Genomic DNA, 19376 nt, shown 5'->3' on the forward strand with positions numbered 1-19376 from the left:
CCGTGTGGGGAAACCCCATTGGTGGACGAAGTCAACAGCGGAAGTGGAAGCCGTCCTGTTCTTCCACCGACCGACACAACTGACACGCACTCACCGGTCACCACGGCGTCGCTTCCCTGCTCGCTCGGTGCTGGTTTATGTTGGGCCGCTTGCTCGGTAACGCGTCGCAGAGCTTGTTGAAGCGGGTGTCGCACATCATGAAGCCGCAGGTTATCTTCGTCCTGGGCGGGCCCGGCGCCGGCAAAGGGACGCAGTGCTCCAAAATAGTGGAGGTATGACGGAGGAAAGACAATGAAATCTGGCGACTTCCGTTGCGAAGGTGAAGCTAGGTGACACGAGAAGCTTTGAGTGCTTTGACTCATTATTACGTTTTTATTAACGATGTAGTAACCATGTCTTCTTTATCGACTTCCGCTTGTCCTCTAAAAATAAATGTTAGCTAGCTAGTTAGCTTCGTATTTGCTCTGATGCTATGGCGCTTATAAACAGGCAGAACCTGGCACACCGGAAGCAGGAAAGACGAGTTTAATGATGCCAATGAGACCAACATGAGCTTCCTATACAGCGCCAGTTTTATCCAGAGCAAACGGCTGAATGAATGAGCGAAGCGAACAATGACGTAGAGCAAACAGAGGCGGCAGGATGTTGGATCCTTCCCAGTGCCTGGTTGGTACAGCAGCAGTTATATAACAACCAGAGCCAGTCTGAAGGGTACAGGGACCCCCTTCATCAACCAGAAATACATGTTTGAGCAAACATCTATTGATTTATTGACAAGATGGAGTTCACTGTACCGAGCTTAAAGCTTTAGCCTCTTCTCAGTGTATTTTCTCTCATGGAAATGTGAAACATGACCATTAAGTTGTCGAAATATGAAAAAATAGATCAATACACAAGGTAAAGGGGTTACCTTATTTGCTAGCAAGCTACTAGTGAGGTTTAGTGTCAAAATTGTCTTTGGTAATCCTTTTTAAAATATTTCTCTGTGGCTATTTTTACGTTTTCTGCTTCAGTGATATCCAGACGGGAAACTCTGCTGCTGCTGTGTGGTTATTATCCAGAAGGAATAATAATAAAAAAAAGCTAACCAGGCACCTGTTAGACGTTAATGAAAAGTGAATTCAAACTTTCATGATACGGCCTTCACCGTGTTTCACAGATTATTGATGTCAATCGATTTATGTCTCAGAAATCCCAATTCAGTAAAAAAAAAAACACTTTATCTGTCCCAAAGGTCGCAACTCGTTTCATGGAAGTATCTTCAAAAGCACTGGTGATGCTGTGTAAGGATTTCCTGTAGCAGTCAGTCTTGTACCAAGGCTGTTAAGTCCTCTGACTGTTGCTGTATGACGGTCTGACGGCTGTCTTGACATGCTAACGGCTCAGTATCCGGGAAGCAGAGACGGTATTCCATCCATAGCAGTGTCTCCTGGACAGCACCTTCACTTTTTGGCTAGCTCTGCTAATCCACCTCGTTGGCTTTTGCTCACGAGCCCCTTCACACTCTTGTTTTACAATCATTCAGTTCAGTCCTCCAATCAGGTATTGTATTGCTGGGATTTATGAGATCCTAATTAATTAGATCCTAATTTTGTTCTCCAAAATAACCTCAAAATAGAATGTAAAATGAATTAAAAAGCAGCCAGATATTCAATAGAATCATATCTCATAGCTACTTTTAATAACATGAGCCCATCACCTTCAAGAGGACTTTGTTTACAGACCGGTTATTGAAGAAAAACCAGTTTCCATCTGTTAACTTAGCATCTTTCTTCCTGTCCTCCGACTGTTTGTGTTTAACTGTAAAACTGGTTTCTTGCTAAAAGCATTCCCAAGTGGCGTACATGCTAGACGTTTGGTAGCGAGAGTTTATGATGGAGACTTTGAACCAGCGTGATTGGGTGTTGGCTGCCACGTTGCCAGAGCAGCAGTCGGACCTGAATGACAGAAGCTCCTTTCATTCAGGGCACAAACAGCCAACTTTTTCCAAGCTGCATGCTTACAGTCTGATAAAACACTCATTGTTTGTTTGGATAAAAACAGAGCAAGAAATGGATGCATTCGTCATGTTTTAACACTGAAGATCAGTTGATCATATGAAAATTCTAATGTTTTCTCTATGTGTGTGTGTGTGTGTGTCTGTGTGTGTTTTAGGCCTTCAACTACACTCATTTGTCAGCTGGAGATTTGCTGAGGGCAGAGCGAGGTAGAGAAGGGTCTGAGTTTGGACAGCTCATCGATAACTATATCAAAGAAGGCAAAATCGTCCCGGTGGAGATCACCATCAGCTTACTCAGACAGGTACGAATCAGGTCCAGGTTCTGCATTCAACTTCAGCTTAGCTGGTTATAAACGCTTCGTTAGGGCAGGCTTATCTTTAGTCGATCAGTTTTATTAATGCAGAAACAACACTCTTTTTTAATTTTTTTTATTGTGACTGATAGAACTATGACAGAATATTAGGGCCATTGCAGATAGAAAAACAAAAGAGGTACATTCCCACCAATAAACTTGAGTTTCAAAAGTTAAAATTTTATTTTAAAATTTTTTGAGCTGATTAGAATTCTTAAGAACTTCGGACTAGTAATCCATAACCTTTTCTCTGGGGTACAAATTTGTTGTGACACAGAGACACATTTCTTTCTTTCAGTGGTTTTCAAATGAAAATTCATTTTCTTTTTCAGTCACATTTTTTTAAAATTATTTTTTTTTAAAAAATAATTTTTTATTATTTTATACATAAATAATGTATATTTATTCTGATGAATAAATATACATCAGACCACAAATGTGTCCAGTTGGTCAATGGAGTAAAAGTTTATTGACGGAAAACTTTATTGATGTAGCACCTTTCAAGATAAAAATCCCAAAGTGCTTCAAATGATAGAAAAACACAAAGCAAATTTAAACAAAATTACATTAAAAAAGCTAGATAACTACGTATGGCTTTCAGTCATCAGTGAAAAAAACCCCTCCAAAATTCTAGATGATTATTTCATGCTTAGAGAGACGCAGCAGAATACAGTGAAACTCACACCACTGATCCCAGTATACGCGCACCGTTCAAGCACAGAGGTGTATTAAAAGTGACATACACTGCAACAGCGTGGCAGAAGTTGATGTTCTTCCAAACTTCCCCTCATCCTGTCATGCTCAGACCTGCATCACACATGGTTTTAACCCACCATCATACTGGAAAGATGGAAAACTGACAGCGGTTTAGGTGAATACAGCAAAGGAAGGCTCAGCGAATCAGAGCCGGCCTGCCAGACAGAGAGCTCCACTCAGTTTGAGTCGGACGGGCTCAATCTGGAAAAAACACAAAGCATTTCAAGCCCTTAAGGAGGTTGGGGAGATGACTCAACAGAGTTAATTTCAAAATGTTATTTTTATTAGTGCAATGAAAGAAAACCAGTGTGTCATAATAAACATTCCTGCAGCTGCTCCAAGGTTGCCAAGAGGTTGTTTGTTCTGCTTCTTTTCGTGAACATCTGTTGTTCTGTAGAAGGTTTTCACAGCTGCTCTGTGAGCCGCACCAACTTTGTTTGTCCCAGTCATGCAAACCTGCTGTGTTTCCATTCACCGTATAATGGCAAAATTTGACCTTTCGAAAATAAATAAATTGATTCATCGTATTTTGGTTATGATACCCACATGCATTTTACTCTGTATAGTACAATTTTCAAATTATTTTATTTGTTCCATTCAGAAAAGCTGCACAAACCAACCCAAACCTGTGTGATAATGTTAAAAGAAAATTCCATGTCACTAGCCAAACCCAGGCCTGATTTGATTACTGTACGCCCTACTAGATGTTTTAATATTTACACAAATTAAGTCTATGCGTCTACAACTATGTGTCTTTTGACCATATAATTGCACAATTTAACATTGTAAATTTGCTCAATGAAAGTACATTTGTAAAGTAAATTTGCTCAATGAAAACACGCCGATATTGGCCATATTGAAATGGGTTTATTTCACAAATCTGCATCGGAAACACCTTTTTCGTATCACACGACTCGCATGATCAACAACTGAATGTTACCACTGGCGCAAACCATGAAGAAGACGACAGGAAGTAGCTGGAGGATGGTGGCGTATTTTTTAACAACTTGTTGCATGAACAATCTTATCTTGGGATTTTAGTCATGTTTCTTATTTAATGGAAACATCGCAATTGCAAAGTTGTGTTTCTGCGACATTAGGGACATGTTCACAAAATTTTGTGCACGTTTTGTAACGTGCAGCTGTTGCCATTTTTGTGGTTTATCCCCCCGTTTAGTCCATGGCAGAGACGATGACCAAAGACCAGACAAAGAACTATTTCTTAATCGATGGCTTCCCTCGTAACGAGGACAACCTGCAGGGCTGGAATCGGGTCATGGAGGGCAAAGCAGATGTCAAGTTTGTGCTTTTCTTTGACTGCAGCAACGAGGTACGCCACCGAACTGGGCATCTGAACCCCCATTCAGTTTATTTTAGTCCAACACATAAAATATGAAGATGTGATATGCGCACAGGTTTGCATCGACAGATGTTTAGAAAGAGGGAAGAGCAGCGGACGGACAGATGACAACAGAGAGAGCCTGGAGAAAAGGTGACATGTCTGCTGAGTGCATGCTTGTTTGATAGGTTTCTGTGTGAAGAAGTCCAACTAAAATCCAGCGTGTCTGATTGCTCTGGCCTATTTAACTGGCCGACTGGATACCTGCGTATGTCGCTGGCCTGATTTACGTCTCGTTCGAGTCCCTTGTGCGGCCCGACCCCAATTACCAGCTACCCTTTCTTCTTCTTCTTCTTCTTCTTCTTACGCAGAATCCAAACCTACCTGAACTCTACGCGACCAATCATCGAGCAATACCAGAAACACGGCAAAGTTCACACCATCGACGCCTCCCGCTCCATGGACGAGGTGAGGAAACACCGCCCTTCAATACGACTCGTCACTTTTCTCTTTCGCCGTCCTTAAAGTCAGCTGAAACATTTCCACATGTTGTCTTTTTTGACTATTCAAACCATAAAACCTACCGTCACTTTCCTAAAATAATGGGCTCAAGTCGTTTTTTTTGACAAAAGCATTTTTGTCTTATGACAAAAAAATGACTTGGAACTTTGTTTAAGGAAGGAGACAACATTAAGGAAACTGATTCCAAGTTTTCCAACATTTTCCACAAATAAAAATCTGAAAAGTGCGGCATGCCTTTGTATTCAGCCTTTGTATTGTGAGCATCAAACAAAACTTTTTATGGGTTTCTTCTTTCCGTACCTTCATAAAGGCCAGATTTGTGGAGTTCTTGATTAAACCTTGAATGTTTTCTCTCAAAAATGAGATGCTGCGGATCACAGACGGTTATCCTTTAAATAAACAAATACTCCTCTACAGCTCTTTTACAGTTACCATATCCCTCTCTCCTGCTTCTCTGATTAATGCTATCCAAACTTGTGATATTTTTAGATATGATTTTGTTTTGTTTTGTAGTGAAAAGAACAGCAGGTAGAGGAACTCCTGCCTGACTTATCCGCTTCCTCCATCATTCTGGTTCTTTAACAATCATCTCAATTAGGTGACCTCTGAAGCCCTTTGGGGTTTCGAATATTCAGAACTCTTAACTGTAATCTGCAGGTCCCCCCTAGTGGCCCGCAAGGTACTGCCTGTAAACAACAGTTTATTTACCATGACTTGAGCTCAAATCGTAAGCTCAAGATTAAGAATTGAGCTTAATCTTTGGTAAAGCTCAATGGATAAAACTATCACTCAAAAAGAAAAACTGAATATACCAGTGGAAAGAAAACAATACCAGAATTAGCTATATGACCAGAAGAAGTCAAGTGATATCTGCTGTCAGTGTTGATGTGTTGTGTTCACTAGTACAGTGTTTTCAACCTTTTTTGAGCCAAGGTACATTATTTTAATTAAAAAAATCCCGAGGCACACCACCAACCAAAAATGTAAACAAAGATACTCTGTAGCCGCCTATATTACATATATAGTCATTCTTATCAAAGTGTCTTGAATAGGAATCAAACACAAAAATGCATTTTTATCACATTTTACATTTTTTATTTCAAATTGCACTTAACATATCCACTTCAAAAATACACATGAACAGTGCCACAACACTGTGGTGTTAAATTTAAAAAAGTTGTAGAAAACTTCAAACTGTTTTACAAACTAATCCACAAACATTCTTATAGCTGGAATACAGAAAAAAATTCTTATTCTGAAAGAAGCAATAATATTTGGGAAACATTTCACTTCATATTCACTGTTAAAATATGAAGAGTTGCATGTACAACTTTTCAATATCTTCATATTTTACCCACCTAGTGTGAAACCTGTGCATGTTTGGATGAAAACAGCTGATTTACTGGCAGAAATTGAAGAAAGACAAAGCTCTTCCTCCACAGCTCTCAGTCTCTCTGGTTTTTATTTTTATAGTAGCCAGGCTTCAGAAGCTCATTTCACACAGATATGTTGTGGGAAATGGACCCATGTTTTTTCCAACTACTGCTGAGCTTCTCTGTCTTTTCCTTCACTGTCGTCAGTCTTGCTAGATACGATGCTCTCACCGCTACCTGTAACATTCACGCATCACTAATTCTCTTGTTTTAATGTAAAAGGCTGTGTACCTACTGCCATCTAGTGGTAAGAATATTACATGATTACGGCGCTAGTCGCTGCTACAGCAGACTCTCGAAGATGGCATTATTTGCAGATAATTCATTTTCAAAAAATCTTTTAAAATCAATTACCGTATTTTTTGGACTATAGAGCACACCATACCATACTAGCACCTTCAATTTAAAAAAAAAAAAAACTGGAAGCTGCTCTCGGTTTTCCATAAGGTCCCAGCAGAAGGCGGCGTCCTAATAAATCTGCTGGACGCAGCACTCCGTCTCCAAAGCCGAACCATGGTTTCGTTCACACCGAGCTTAAGTGCAGCGGCTCTATTTCCCTCCTGTAGTGCCASATCGACAGCCCTCAACTTAAAAGCTGCATGATATGAGTTTGAAAACATTTCTCTGTCGTGCCTGCTGCTAGCATGTGGTTGAAAATTAGCACTTTCTTCTTTTGATTTACAAYTTTGACTTCTAATGATTCACTTCCTGCTAGAGAGCCCCTGGTGGTTGAAGAAAAATACACAGCAAAGCCACATCGGGCTACAATCCGCATGGTTCAAAGCTTAGGAAAAGAGTAGCAGCTTATAGCCCGGAAAATACGGCACCGTAGGTTAAATTGAATAATTTCCACGGCACACCTGACTATCACTCACGGCACACTAGTGTGCCGCGGAACAGTGGTTGAAAAACACTGCACTAGTGATTCAATTCTTTTGAACAGTTTTTGCCATGAACTGTTGGACTCCAGACTTGGTTAATGAGAACTGTTGTTTTTTTTTTTTTACAACTTTGCTTGTTGATAGTGCTCTGCTCACACATCAACAGCTGTTGTTATTTTTGTTTCTGCCAGTGCAACTCAAGTCTTATTTTTCTTCTTGTTATGCTTCTAAATTATAATTACCCTAAATGTTCTTAATGCACACAGCAGCTATAGTAAAGAATAACTTCGTTTCTTTGATTTGCTATCTTTGGAAAGTTTAGAATCCACACTTTGAAAGTCTGTAAATGACTTAAAACCCCTCGAGTCGACTTGTTCATGGTTTGTCGTGGCCATCTTCTAAACAGCATTAACTTTCTCATTAGGATTAACAAAGACGACAATAAGTGACTTGACACTAAAATTGTAATTTCAGGTTGTATTTATTAAGATGTTATTGTGGGGGTATTTTCCAGTTAGGTGGTCTGTGAGTGTTTGTTAAATGTGTTAAATGGTCCTCAGCCTGGAAAAGTTTGAGGAACCCTAATTGGGAGGTATGTCACACTCTTCAGATTTTTACATGTACAGTAAACCAAATTTGAAAATCACACATAATTAATTTTCCACTTTAACTTGAAGTTTTCTCTTCTAATGTGACAAAAATGTGGAAATGCTGAATTGGAGTGAATGGAGACGATGTTTGTTTTTTTGGTTTTTTAACCACACAGTGAAACTAAGCCCCGCCCTTCTGTTTCCTGTCCCCCCCAGGTGTTTGCTGATGTGAAAGCCATCCTGATCAAAGAACTTTGATTTTCTCCCAACTGTCAGCAACATTCATTTATGTTTTTAAGTTTCTTTTTATCCACTGCGGTTCTACTTTAATGCATTTCTATGTCCTTCCAGATGAGTTTTTATGTTTGTTTTCCTTTTGATTTCCATGTCTAAACACGACGCTGTTCGTGCGAACACGCCGCGTGATGGTAGAAGTGATGGAGTTGGGGGGGGTCGGGGTTCTGGGGGCCACAGGACGGGAGGATATGCCCAGCAGCTACTCGCTATCGACCCGTTCAGCGCCTCTCCTCTCGAGACGCTTATAAATTTATCAGCAGAACATTTTGATGCACTTCATTGAAGAAATAACATATGGGAATAAATATGTAGATGAAAATGAAATTTTTTTTGTATGATGTGTTTGAGGAGGATTCATAAAGATGGAAAGTGAAAACAAAACATTGAGGGGTTTTTTTGTATAATTTTGATTATGTTACCCACATATAGTTTACTGTTTATAATAAAATTTCTAATTCATTTAATTTCTTTTATTGAGAATAGCCAACTGAAACCTGAAATCCCGTTTCATTAGCCACATCAGGCCATGATACTGTACACAACACAATGTGTAGACAGCTGTGTTTCCATTGAGCATATTTGTGCAATTTGGCTTTTTGACAATTAATTGGCTCAATAAAAACATGAAAATTTTGAAAAAAAATAATTTTTTTTTACCAAAATGACAGGGGAAAAAAATTCTCATCACGAGTCACATGATCAACAACCGGATGTAGCCACTGGTGCAAACCATAAAGAAGAAAGATCACGGAAGTAGCTAGAGGGTGAGCGTGAGCATTTTTTAAATAACCTATCGCAAACTTATTCTGTGTGATTTTAATTACTTTTCTAATTGAATGGAAGCACCACAATTACAAAATTGTGTTTTTTTCTACATCAAAGTAATATTGACAAAGATTTACACACATTTTATCGAATGCATTTTCACCTTATGTACTTCCTGCTGCACGGACATCATGCAGTACAATGTTGGTGTGGAAAGTTCTAGAACTCCAGACGTCCAAGAAGTTTAACACATTCTATATCCAGAGGTTTAAACAGAACAGCTCAACGTACGGAGCAGAAGATGTTTACTTGATTATGTAGAAAATGTGTTTACAAAAAAAACAAAACCAACAAAAAAATATAAACATTCATTTTTCAGAATCAAGAAATCGCTCAAATAGTGTAAAACCATGAAGTGTGCTGAAAATTTTCTAACATCCTGATCTAAAAATAGTCATAATAGCCAATGTTATTGTTGCCTGAAAAACGATCTGTGGGTTGATGAGAAAAAAAAGTGGAATCGCTACAACCTGCCCACAGCCATTGCCATCTACAACTGCCTTGAGTGATTTGAGTTGCATTTAATTTCCCTTTTGGATCAGTAAAGTATTTTTAAATTGACTATGGTTCCATTTGTTTTTTGTATTTTTTCAAGTTATTTGGTTTGATCCAAAAATTTGCTTAATGACCTGAAACCTTTAGATTAGAGGGAAATAAAGCACAGACTGAAGAAACCTGGAATGGGTACATACTTTTTCCAAAGTATGTTCAAGTTTTAATTAATATTTTACAAACGTCACATCATCAACCAGCAGGGGGCGTAATATACCATATTTATTTCAATGCATGTCTTCGTAGTTCATGAACAAAAAAAAAACAAAAACGTTGCTTTGTGAAAATACTTTTACCATTTCTGAAGATTGTTTTTATGTGGATTTAAGATCTTATTGTTTTTGTTTATATGTATAACATTGTTTTTAGTCATTTATAGATCAGAAAACAAACATTTAACACAAAAACACCTCAATCTAATACAGACCCTGAGGAATAAATTCAACAAGCCATTTGGGCCAAAGGCGTACTGAAATAACTAGGTTAAAAAATTCACTCAATAGGCCTAACTATATAGTCAATTAAAGCTGTCGTATGAAAAAGTGAACTAAGCAATGATTTGATGATTTTAATACTAACCATATAGTTATAATATGTATTAGTAAAACAGCAATTTACAGCAAGCTGAAATGTATTTCACTGTTTAATGACATGGTCTCCCGCTGCAGCGAATCCTGAATTTACCTGTGGGCCTTATCACCTTATCAGTGGGCAGAGCTAACGCAAGCTATGTCAGGATGACTGGTCTGAAATCCACCTGGGAAGAGTCCATGAAGCATTCATCAGGTCTGTATGGACGTTTTTCTACATTTCATTCATCTGTATCTGTACGTGCTCACGTGTACAAAGACAGAGGCCTACCTTGTAGAAAACCAACAGTTTTATTTGAATGTACATTAACTTGACTAAATTGTGTGACCTTGGGTGACCATGTCAAGGCATTTGAAGTAAACTTCAAAGTAAAGTAAACTTCAAATGCCCATTAAAATTTATCACCCATTTTAATGGGTGATAAAATTTTCCTTGGTGAAACACACAGAAAACGATGCCAACTTTACACATGCTGAGGGCTCAAAACATCCTTGTTGGAAGTTTGTTCTTACAAACTTCCAATTATGTAAAAAAAACATAATTTTAAATTATGGAAAATGTACTGTACAGGTGCAATAAATACTAGTCCTTAGTGTAGAATAGCAGCTCTGTGAGAATCCATCCATCCATCCATCCATCCATCCATCCATCCATCCATCCATCCATCCATCCATCCATCCATCCATCCATCCATCCATCCATCCATTTTTTGTACACCCTTGTCTCTAGTGGGGTCGGGAGGGGTGCTGGTGCCTATCTCCAGTGAACGTTTCGGGTGAGAAGCTGGGTCACCATGGGCAGGTCTCCAGTCTGTTGCAGGGCAACACAGAGACAGACAGGACAAACAACCATGCACACACACACTCACACCTAGGGAGAATTTAGAGACCAATTTACCTGACAGTCATGTTGTTGGACTGTGGGAGTCAGAATTCATCCTGATGTGAAATGATCATATACTTCATGTTTGCAATGACATGTTAATTATTATCCCACAATGGTTAGGAGTGTTTTTAATGGGAATATGAGATCTTTCCCCCAGAAACACATTTGTGAGGTCAGACACTGATGTTGGACGACAACGGTTGGCTCACCATCTCACTTTTAACTAATTTAGGGCTGAAACGATTCCTTGAATGATTCAAGTACCTCAATTACTAAAATTCTTCAAGGAAAATGTATCTGCCTCGAAGCTTTGTTAAATTATGTTTTATTAGGTAGCGCACCGTGTTCCAACAGGATCATTATTTGTGGAGTGCAGCGTTCTTACTTCCGCCTATGAGTTGCTGTGAAGCGCTAGCAGCATGGTGTTAAATTTTGCGCCGTTTTCTCAGGGTTGTGGGGACAAATAAGGATTGTTGAACTTTGCGTTGCGATGGTTGGACAACTTTTCTGGCATCGGAATTGCGTCGTCACGGTTGTGGAGCGAACAGTAGGAATGGCGCAGAAAGTCAGAGAGAGAGAGAGAGATCTGATTCCTTGGATAATCGTTAAAATATTCTATAGAGTACTTGATTACTAAAATATTCTTTTTTTAAACTAATACCATAGTTTCTATGGAGTTAAGCTGAGTGCTTTGTGTAGGCCGTCCAGGCTCCTGTTTAACGCATGTTTTGAAGCAGTCTGCATCCCTGAAGATGTGTTGTGAGGGTGTTTGTTTTACAAATCTACTCAGCTTTACTTCATCATTTAGTCATATTCTAATCTAGTCAGGTTTCTGCATTATAAATATGTCACTAAGTCTCATAATGGTAATTTAACACCCAAAAATGAAGGAGTGACGCACATATGCTCCACAATACACATTTTATTGTCATATATATAAATATATTTATAAATATATTTCATATGTATATTCAATTGCCATTAGAAACACATTTTCTTACATTGTACTGATATTCCTGAGTGTTTTAGCTTGAGGCCTGGTGTCTGCACATTAAAGAGCTTCACCCTTCAGGTGAGGTGCTACCAAACCAACGGTACCTTAACATGCATATGCATTAATTAGCTCGAGTACCAAGGCAAACATATTAAACAAAAGCAGTTAAGTACCAGAGCTTTCAGATGGTCACAATTAAAATTTAAATAATTGTCAGTCTGTGGAAAAAGCCGACAGAAAAATGTAAATGTAAGGCACAGAAAATCTGTAAAATATGAGTGTTTTACGAAGCGCATGGTTAAGTAAGGGGAAAAAAACATCCCTTAGGGGGAAATGGATTGCTGCAGCACCAAATATTAGAAGAAAGAATCACATATACAAAAATAAACAAGAATATAAAAGTGCCGGGTACGGGGTTTAAGGAGCCGTTGAGAACATTTAAAGTAGAAATACTCAAGCTAATGTATGAACACAGATATATTACAACATCATGGGCATGTGCAAGACACCAAGCTCAAAAAAAAAAAATCTGTGAAAAAAAATTCAATATGTACAAAAAGTAGCGAATTTTAAAACAGATGACAGTCTGTAAATATTACAGCATGTACCACAAACTATGACACAGCAAAAATAAAAAGCTCACAGCATGACTGACAGTCAAGCCAATCCATGAGGAAAAAAATGTACCAAATGTTAATATATTCACACTCTGCCAGCAAATAGTAGCTATCCGAAAATATATAATATATAGATATCTTATTTACACAAAGAGCTTTATGAAAGAAAAGTTAAAATCGGCATCATGACTGCATCAGACCAATTACTGGGCAGGTCCATACCTAATCTAAAACCAAAGTGTAACAGTGATTCTCTAATCGAGCAACAAAGAGGGCTGACATTCTGTCGAGGTATTTGCAAAACGGAGAAATACCCACTCAGATTCACATTCAAGACGTACATTCTGTTGTTGGGACATTCAAAATAAAAGCGCTGATTTAGCGTCTCTCACATGTGTACACGTGCAACGTGTGTAAGCCGGAAAAAAAAAAAAGGCCAAATATTACACTTGAGCATTCGCTCTGTATTTTTTTAACCCAGTCCGTAAGCGGTGGCCGGCGGCTAACTCAGGAGGAGTTCACTGGGCCGGCGACCATGTTACCAGGAGACCTGCGGTACTGAGCCTTGGTGTTTGTGACGGCGCCGTGTTTCTGTCGGAGATGAAGCCTGAGCTGACTCTTGTGTCTGAAGTGGAGGTCACATTTTTCACACTGCAGAAAAAAAACGATAAAAAAAATACACAGTCAGACATGGCGCATTAAACTATGGAAGAACCTTTTAACCATGAAAAATAAAAAAAATAAAAGTCCAACAGAAAGTTTTAAGTTTTAAAGTCATACTTATGAGATATAAAGATATAATTATGAGATTGATAGTCAAGATTTTGGCTTTCAAAGGCGTAACCATGAGATTCAATGTCTCATAATCATGACTTTGAAAGTCAAAACTATAATTTTGAATCTCATAACTGCCTGAAAGTTGAAGTAATGACTACCGTATTTTCCGCACTACAAGGCGCACCGGATTATAAGGCGCACCTTCAATGAATGGCCTATTTTAAAACTTTTTTCATATATAAGGCATTATAAGGCGCATAGAATAGACGCTACAGTAGAGGCTGGAATTATGTTATACATCCACTAGATGGAGCTGCACTAAACAAAATGTGAACAAAACAGTCCGACTCCGGTCGGTGAGGAGAGCCTTCCGCGACTGGGCCGGGGCGTGGATGGTCACCCTTCTCCGTTCGCGCCCAGCATGTTCGTGGAGAACGTGGTGCTAAATGCAGACGACCTGATTCTAGGCGGTCGGTAGGTAGATAGGTCAGTCAAACTCTATTAATAGATTACAAACCAGCGTTCTGACAACTTTCCCAGCATGCACCGTTCGCTTCTTCTTCTACTCGCGAAAATGAAGTCGGCGGCTGCTCACCGTAGTTGCTAGACTTGTTGTGGCTCAATATTGGTCGATATATAAGGCGCACCGGATTATAAGGCGCACTGTCGGCTTTTGAGGAAATTAAAGGTTTTTAGGTGTGCCTTATAGTGCGGAAAATACGGTATATCAAAAGTGAGACTGACTTTCGATCTTAAGATTGATTTTTAATGTCAAAATTATGACTTTCTCATAGTTATGACTGATTCTCAAAATTATGACTTTTATTCTCAAAATTATTGCTTTTATTGTCATAATTATAATGTTAACGCTTGTAATTATGACTTCCTGTTGGGCTTTTATTTTTTCTTTTATGTCTTTAGAAGTACTCAAGGATCACACAGGGTGAACTGATAGTCCTCCTGTTATTGAGAACAAGTGGTGGCTAATGGGATAGGAAGCTTACATGATAAGGCTTCTCTCCCGTGTGGATACGCATGTGGCTCTTGAGCGTCTGAAGGTGGCGGAAGTGCGTTCCGCAGATCTCACAGGGGTACGGTTTCTCTCCCGTGTGGATCAACACGTGGGCGCGGAGGTGGGCGACCTGGTTAGGCAAGAGACAGAAATGGTGACTGGACCGAAACATAGGTGGGCATCTTAAAATGATTTCAAAGGTCGGCGCTTCTTGATCTTCTTACCTGCACAAACCTAGAACCGCACGTCTCGCACTTGTATGGCTTTTCTCCAGAGTGAATCCGTGTGTGAGTCTTGAGGTTGGCCGGACGGTTGAACTGAGCCCCGCAGATGTTGCAGTGGTATGGCTTTGCACCTGGAAGTAGACGCTGACAGGTTGAGCGAGGAACAAGCGTGGCTGCATCAAACAGCTACAGCTGACCGTAAAAAGTACTCACCGGTGTGAACTGTCTTATGGCTGGCCAGGTTGCCTTTGTAGCGGAAGGCGGCTTGGCAGCAGTCGCACTTGTATGGCTTGTCGCTGTGTACCTGACCCATGTGATCTTTCAGCGAGTCTTCCTCCGAAAACTTGGAGTCACACCCGTTGCAGAAGAAGTTATTTTCTGCCAATTTAAAAGAAAAAGAAAGAGAAAACAGCTTAAATTTAATGACTTTCAATAAGCAAAATAATATCACAGTCTGATGGTTGGTGGTGTGGTACTCACCACAGCTAGAGGGCGAATAATCTGAGCACATTTTTGTGGCCTCGTCGCTGCTGTAAGAGGCTGGAGTGAGGTGGCTGGACTCCATGCGCTGAGGGCTATCGCAGCTAGAGGAGGAGAATCTGCAACCACAGAGTACGTTTCAGTTAGTTATTCTTAAGAGATCCCCAATTAATGCTGATTCATCATGAGTTCTGCCAGTTGTACCTGCTGCTGCAGCTGAGTTCACTCATTTCCTCTCTGTGATTGCTGGCTCCCTCTTCTGGTTGGATTTCGTCATGTCCGCCAGCTGCTTCACTCCTGGCGGGGCTCAGAGAGTGTGACGCGGATTCCACTTCAGCTCTGTTGCTCTGGGTCTCCTTCCCACTCTCGTCAGGGGTTTGGTTCAGGACAATGAACTTGTATTTCTTCCAGTTGCGAGCCTTGACATCTCTGGGGAAATCGCAGGCCTGCTTCAGGCTCATTCTGGCGTTAATACTGCTGTTGGACTCGGTGGGCGAGTTCGGCTGGCAGTCGGATCTGTGGGGGCTCTGCGGGCTGCATATGACCCCCTTGCCGTAGCTCAGGGTAGGTCTCATACAGCCGGTTTGTGGGTGTTGGGTGTTGTGGCCCTCCACAGGAGAGGCGGGACACTGGAGGTTATGGTGAGCTGCTGCTGGTCGGATAATGGAGGGTTGGACCATGCTCGTGTTGACAATCTTATTAGAACCTTCTAGTACCGTAGCGGGTATGTGCAAATCGCCGTACACGTGGTAGGAACCAGTGGTGTTGATCCCCCTGAAAACATTGGGGACGTACCCCCCACACTCCTGAGGGGACAACCTCAGTAAGAGGTTATTTCTAAAGTCTGGATCCTTTTCCTCAGCGAGCGTTTTAACAGAGATTTCCTCTGCCAGATTTGAGGAGTTGTTCTGTACCTCTTCCATTTGCATATTCAGAGCCTGATGTCTGCAGAAACAAATTGAAATTAAAATACGATCCCTGCAGCTTTCACAGAAACAACAGGATGGCATTTTGAGTTTGATAGTCTGCAATTACCTGGACTTGATAAACCTGTGGCAGGTGTCAGCAACGTGCTCCATCTGTAGGTAGATGGCTGTGTTCAGGGTGGTCAAGGCCACAGAGTCATTCAGGTTCAGAAAGGAAGTGTACATGAAATCCAGCAGGAGGGAGAAACCTTTGGGGTCCACTTTGGGGTCCAGGCTAATGGCATTAAGGCTCGCGTTCTCGGGTTTCATGAACACAGAATAGAAGAAGCCACTGTAGGGTTGAAAATAATTAGTTGTCAGGTAATAGCAGCAACAAGGTGTTATGTGCTCTCTTTCGTCTCCAACACATACCTGCAGGCTACCAAGATGGTCTTGTGCGCATGAAAAATCTGTCCGTCCACCTGCACCGTGACATCGGTCAGGAGGTTCCTGCTGCGGAGGCGGTTGAAGTTGAGCAGGACGTCGCCTGCATGACGTGTGAATTGAATGCAGCCATCTGCAGTCGTGGCCATGCTGTCGCAATCTGTGCAGAGGCGCAAAAATAACAAAAATTCAAAGCGAGGTTGGTGAATACTGAATGTAAGGTCTTTGTATTTTTTTGCAAATAAATTCAGCTCAAGATCCAACACATAAAAATGTCCTAGAAACCAGGAAATAATTATATAAATCTAGAGATAAATAAATGTTTATTAGTCATGTTGGACAACATAAAAGTATGTTAAGTAAGACTTGTTAGTTTATTTATGCAGTGGAGCTCTAATATTTGAGGGTGGGGTCAGTTAAAAGAGGCACTACGAAGCACACAAATATATTGACATAAAAGAAAAACTAAAAACAATGCTGCAACTCATTACAGCTAGTCATTTTCACTCCTAAATTATTGCATAAAAGTTTATGAGTATTAAAAAAAGAAGAAATGTATGGGTGTGACAGGGCTAGTAAGTGGTTGAGATAATAAAAAAAAAGGCACTAACGAGGACAAAAATGGAAAACATTAAAAAAAGATACATTTTAACAATTTAAGTATTGCAACTCAAAGCTTTCTGTATGCATACATAACATGTATGCATATTATGTATACATAACCCTGGCACTCCCTTCACATCCCCACTGACAATCCGCCATTCACAACATGAGACGCAACTTGGAAGGTGTTCTATTTGCATTTCAACACCAGATGGCGCCATTGTAAACGGAAAAAACATGTTTACTAAACTATGTGAAACTCTGCTTCCCATCAACTGGGTCTTAACGACAGGATAGTAAACACAATATATCTGCCTAGTGCATAAATGTGCTTTTTTTTTTAACGCCTGCAGGCTTAATCAATAGGGTTGTATTTACACACCCTACATAGTTTTTAAATACATTTTTCGTTTTCAATGATGGGTAAAAATTTATTCTAATTCATTTTATATTTTCCCCCCAAAAAGAAAATAAATAAGTTTGTTACAATGTTCCCGGACTATTTATGGGACACTTTTCTCATGTTTCTCTAATGTGCGCAGACAAACTGGCGCAGAGCGCGCGCTGGCAGCCTGTAGTGTGTGTGAGCACATTCCGTCCTTCCTGCTCAGATTGGAGCTGCCAGCGCGCGGACGGAGAGGTTTTCTGTTCCCCCACATCAGGGGAACTCGTCTAATTTAACCAGTTTACATTCACTCACACGCCCCCCGGCTAACCAATCACCCACCGTGTTTCTAAACTCCTTGAAATTGCTACACTAAATCTCATACGTCACGATGTGAAAAAGATAGTCGATTTCAAGGAGTGGTTTAGTTGTTACAGCGTAACTTCGGGCTGCTTGAGAGCAGGCCAGCACAAGTCCTGCCAAGTTTGCAAATAGAAGTGTTTAGGGCTGTCCTGGCACCGTCCTGGAATCTATCCAGGGTTCTGTTAAGTGTTTTACAGCTGGTTCTACTATCAAAACAAACGGCGAAAATAATGCTTTAGCAAATATGGGTTGAATAAAAAAATACTTTCGCCGTCGAAAAAAGAAACTGCGCAGAGGAAATTAGAAGTGACTGAACCAGACAGACCGATACTGTTGCGCCACAACTAAACACAACATGACATTAAACTTGCGAAATAACAAACTGAAAAAAGTTAAATAATATTTGCGAACATTAAGCTACAAGTTAGAAAATTATCCAGCGCTACAGGTTTACTAAACACAGCAGTTACTAAACACTGAGCGGAAGCAGAATAAGTCCGTCTAATGAACAAAAACACCGTCCCAACACCGTGCTTCCGTTTAAAACAGCGCAACATGACTTCGGCTGTCAAAAACAACTACCACAGTTCACATATATCAGTTCACTCTCAGCTTAAATGTTCACAAAATACACTAAATAAATAAAAATCTCCAGCTTGATAGCAGCTGGAGAGGCTGCACAAGCCGGTGCAACTTCCCTACACTTCTGAGAAAATAGGAAGAGAGAGAGAAAAAAAGTCACCTTATAAAAGTTTCCTCGAAACTCTGAGCATCACCAGTTCTGAGAATCCAGTTCTAAGAAACACAGCGGCTCAATTCTCGGAATTTCAACAGAAGGCTGTACCATTATTTGCGGGGCGGGGGAGGCTCTCTTCGCTGTACATCGCCTAAAACTGCATTAAAAGCACTTTATACAAACACTACATGTGCATGTCACAGACACGCTTTCTTTTAGGTGTTTCATAGTGTTTACTGTGAGATATGTCAACTCTAAAAACTTCAATGAGTAGGTTTTTAATATTTCCAACTCTCCCGGCGAAGTGGTCGCGTCCAAGTGCAAGGTCAGCTGACCAAGTTATAAATACTGTGGGGAACAGGACTGTGCGTTGTCTATCAAAACTCGCCCAGGGTCCTATGAAAATTGTTGGAAAGTCAGCCGCTCATGTTCCCAAAATGAGTAATGTGATGTCGGCGTGTTTATTTGTTGGTTTGTTTTTCACTTTTTCCCAGCCACACGCTGCTAATTCAAGCTGAAAAAATAATTTCCTTGATTCTCCAAAGGGGGACACGACAGCTTCATCTGTCACAACTTCACACGTGTAAAACGGACTAATGTCTCCGCCGGAGCAAAGAAACTCTACACTTCAGAACAACCATGTTTATGTCTCAAAACGTATTTCACGTCTCACATATGTTTATGCGCATTGAGTGTCATCAGACATGTTCTGGAAAATGATCTATTACTTGTGTGTAATTTCTTATTGACCTAACACGCCCTAACATAACTGAAAATATGAGTTACATCATAAAGCATGCCGGGAAACTAAAT

The 19376-nt window shown here is 40.2% G+C and overlaps 2 protein-coding genes across 2 annotated transcripts; one reads left to right on the forward strand and one right to left on the reverse strand.

The window, feature by feature from the left end:
* The first annotated feature begins 39 nt into the window (after positions 1-39).
* Positions 40-9282, forward strand: cmpk (cytidylate kinase). Its single transcript, XM_008433318.2, has 6 exons — positions 40-272; positions 2155-2301; positions 4286-4438; positions 4524-4600; positions 4819-4915; positions 8090-9282. Exons 1-6 carry the CDS (start codon positions 138-140, stop codon positions 8129-8131), a joined length of 651 nt encoding a protein of 216 aa, XP_008431540.1. The 5' UTR covers positions 40-137; the 3' UTR covers positions 8132-9282.
* Positions 9283-11947: 2665 nt separating this feature from the next.
* Positions 11948-18649, reverse strand: bcl6ab (BCL6A transcription repressor b). Its single transcript, XM_008433321.2, has 9 exons — positions 18570-18649; positions 16465-16636; positions 16163-16384; positions 15332-16072; positions 15128-15246; positions 14861-15025; positions 14648-14778; positions 14416-14553; positions 11948-13285 (listed from the first exon to the last, which is right to left on the reverse strand). The coding sequence occupies exons 2-9, from the start codon at positions 16623-16625 to the stop codon at positions 13142-13144; spliced, it is 1821 nt and encodes a 606-aa protein (XP_008431543.1). The 5' UTR covers positions 16626-16636; positions 18570-18649; the 3' UTR covers positions 11948-13141.
* Positions 18650-19376: the final 727 nt, after the last annotated feature.

This window comes from Poecilia reticulata, linkage group LG17 (assembly GCF_000633615.1).
Source record: "Poecilia reticulata strain Guanapo linkage group LG17, Guppy_female_1.0+MT, whole genome shotgun sequence".
NCBI lineage: Eukaryota > Metazoa > Chordata > Actinopteri > Cyprinodontiformes > Poeciliidae > Poecilia > Poecilia reticulata.

Coding starts and splice junctions, on each gene's coding strand:
- bcl6ab (XM_008433321.2), bottom strand. CDS start 16,625: ATGGCCACGACTGCAGATGGCTGCATTCAATTCACACGTCATGCAGGC. Junction 15,247..15,331: donor GAACTCAGCTGCAGCAGCAG/GTACAACTGGCA, acceptor CTGTGGTTGCAG/ATTCTCCTCCTCTAGCTGCG. Junction 15,026..15,127: donor TTATTCGCCCTCTAGCTGTG/GTGAGTACCACA, acceptor TTAAATTGGCAG/AAAATAACTTCTTCTGCAAC.
- cmpk (XM_008433318.2), top strand. CDS start 138: ATGTTGGGCCGCTTGCTCGGTAACGCGTCGCAGAGCTTGTTGAAGCGG. Junction 273..2,154: donor AGTGCTCCAAAATAGTGGAG/GTATGACGGAGG, acceptor TGTGTGTTTTAG/GCCTTCAACTACACTCATTT. Junction 4,916..8,089: donor CCTCCCGCTCCATGGACGAG/GTGAGGAAACAC, acceptor TGTCCCCCCCAG/GTGTTTGCTGATGTGAAAGC.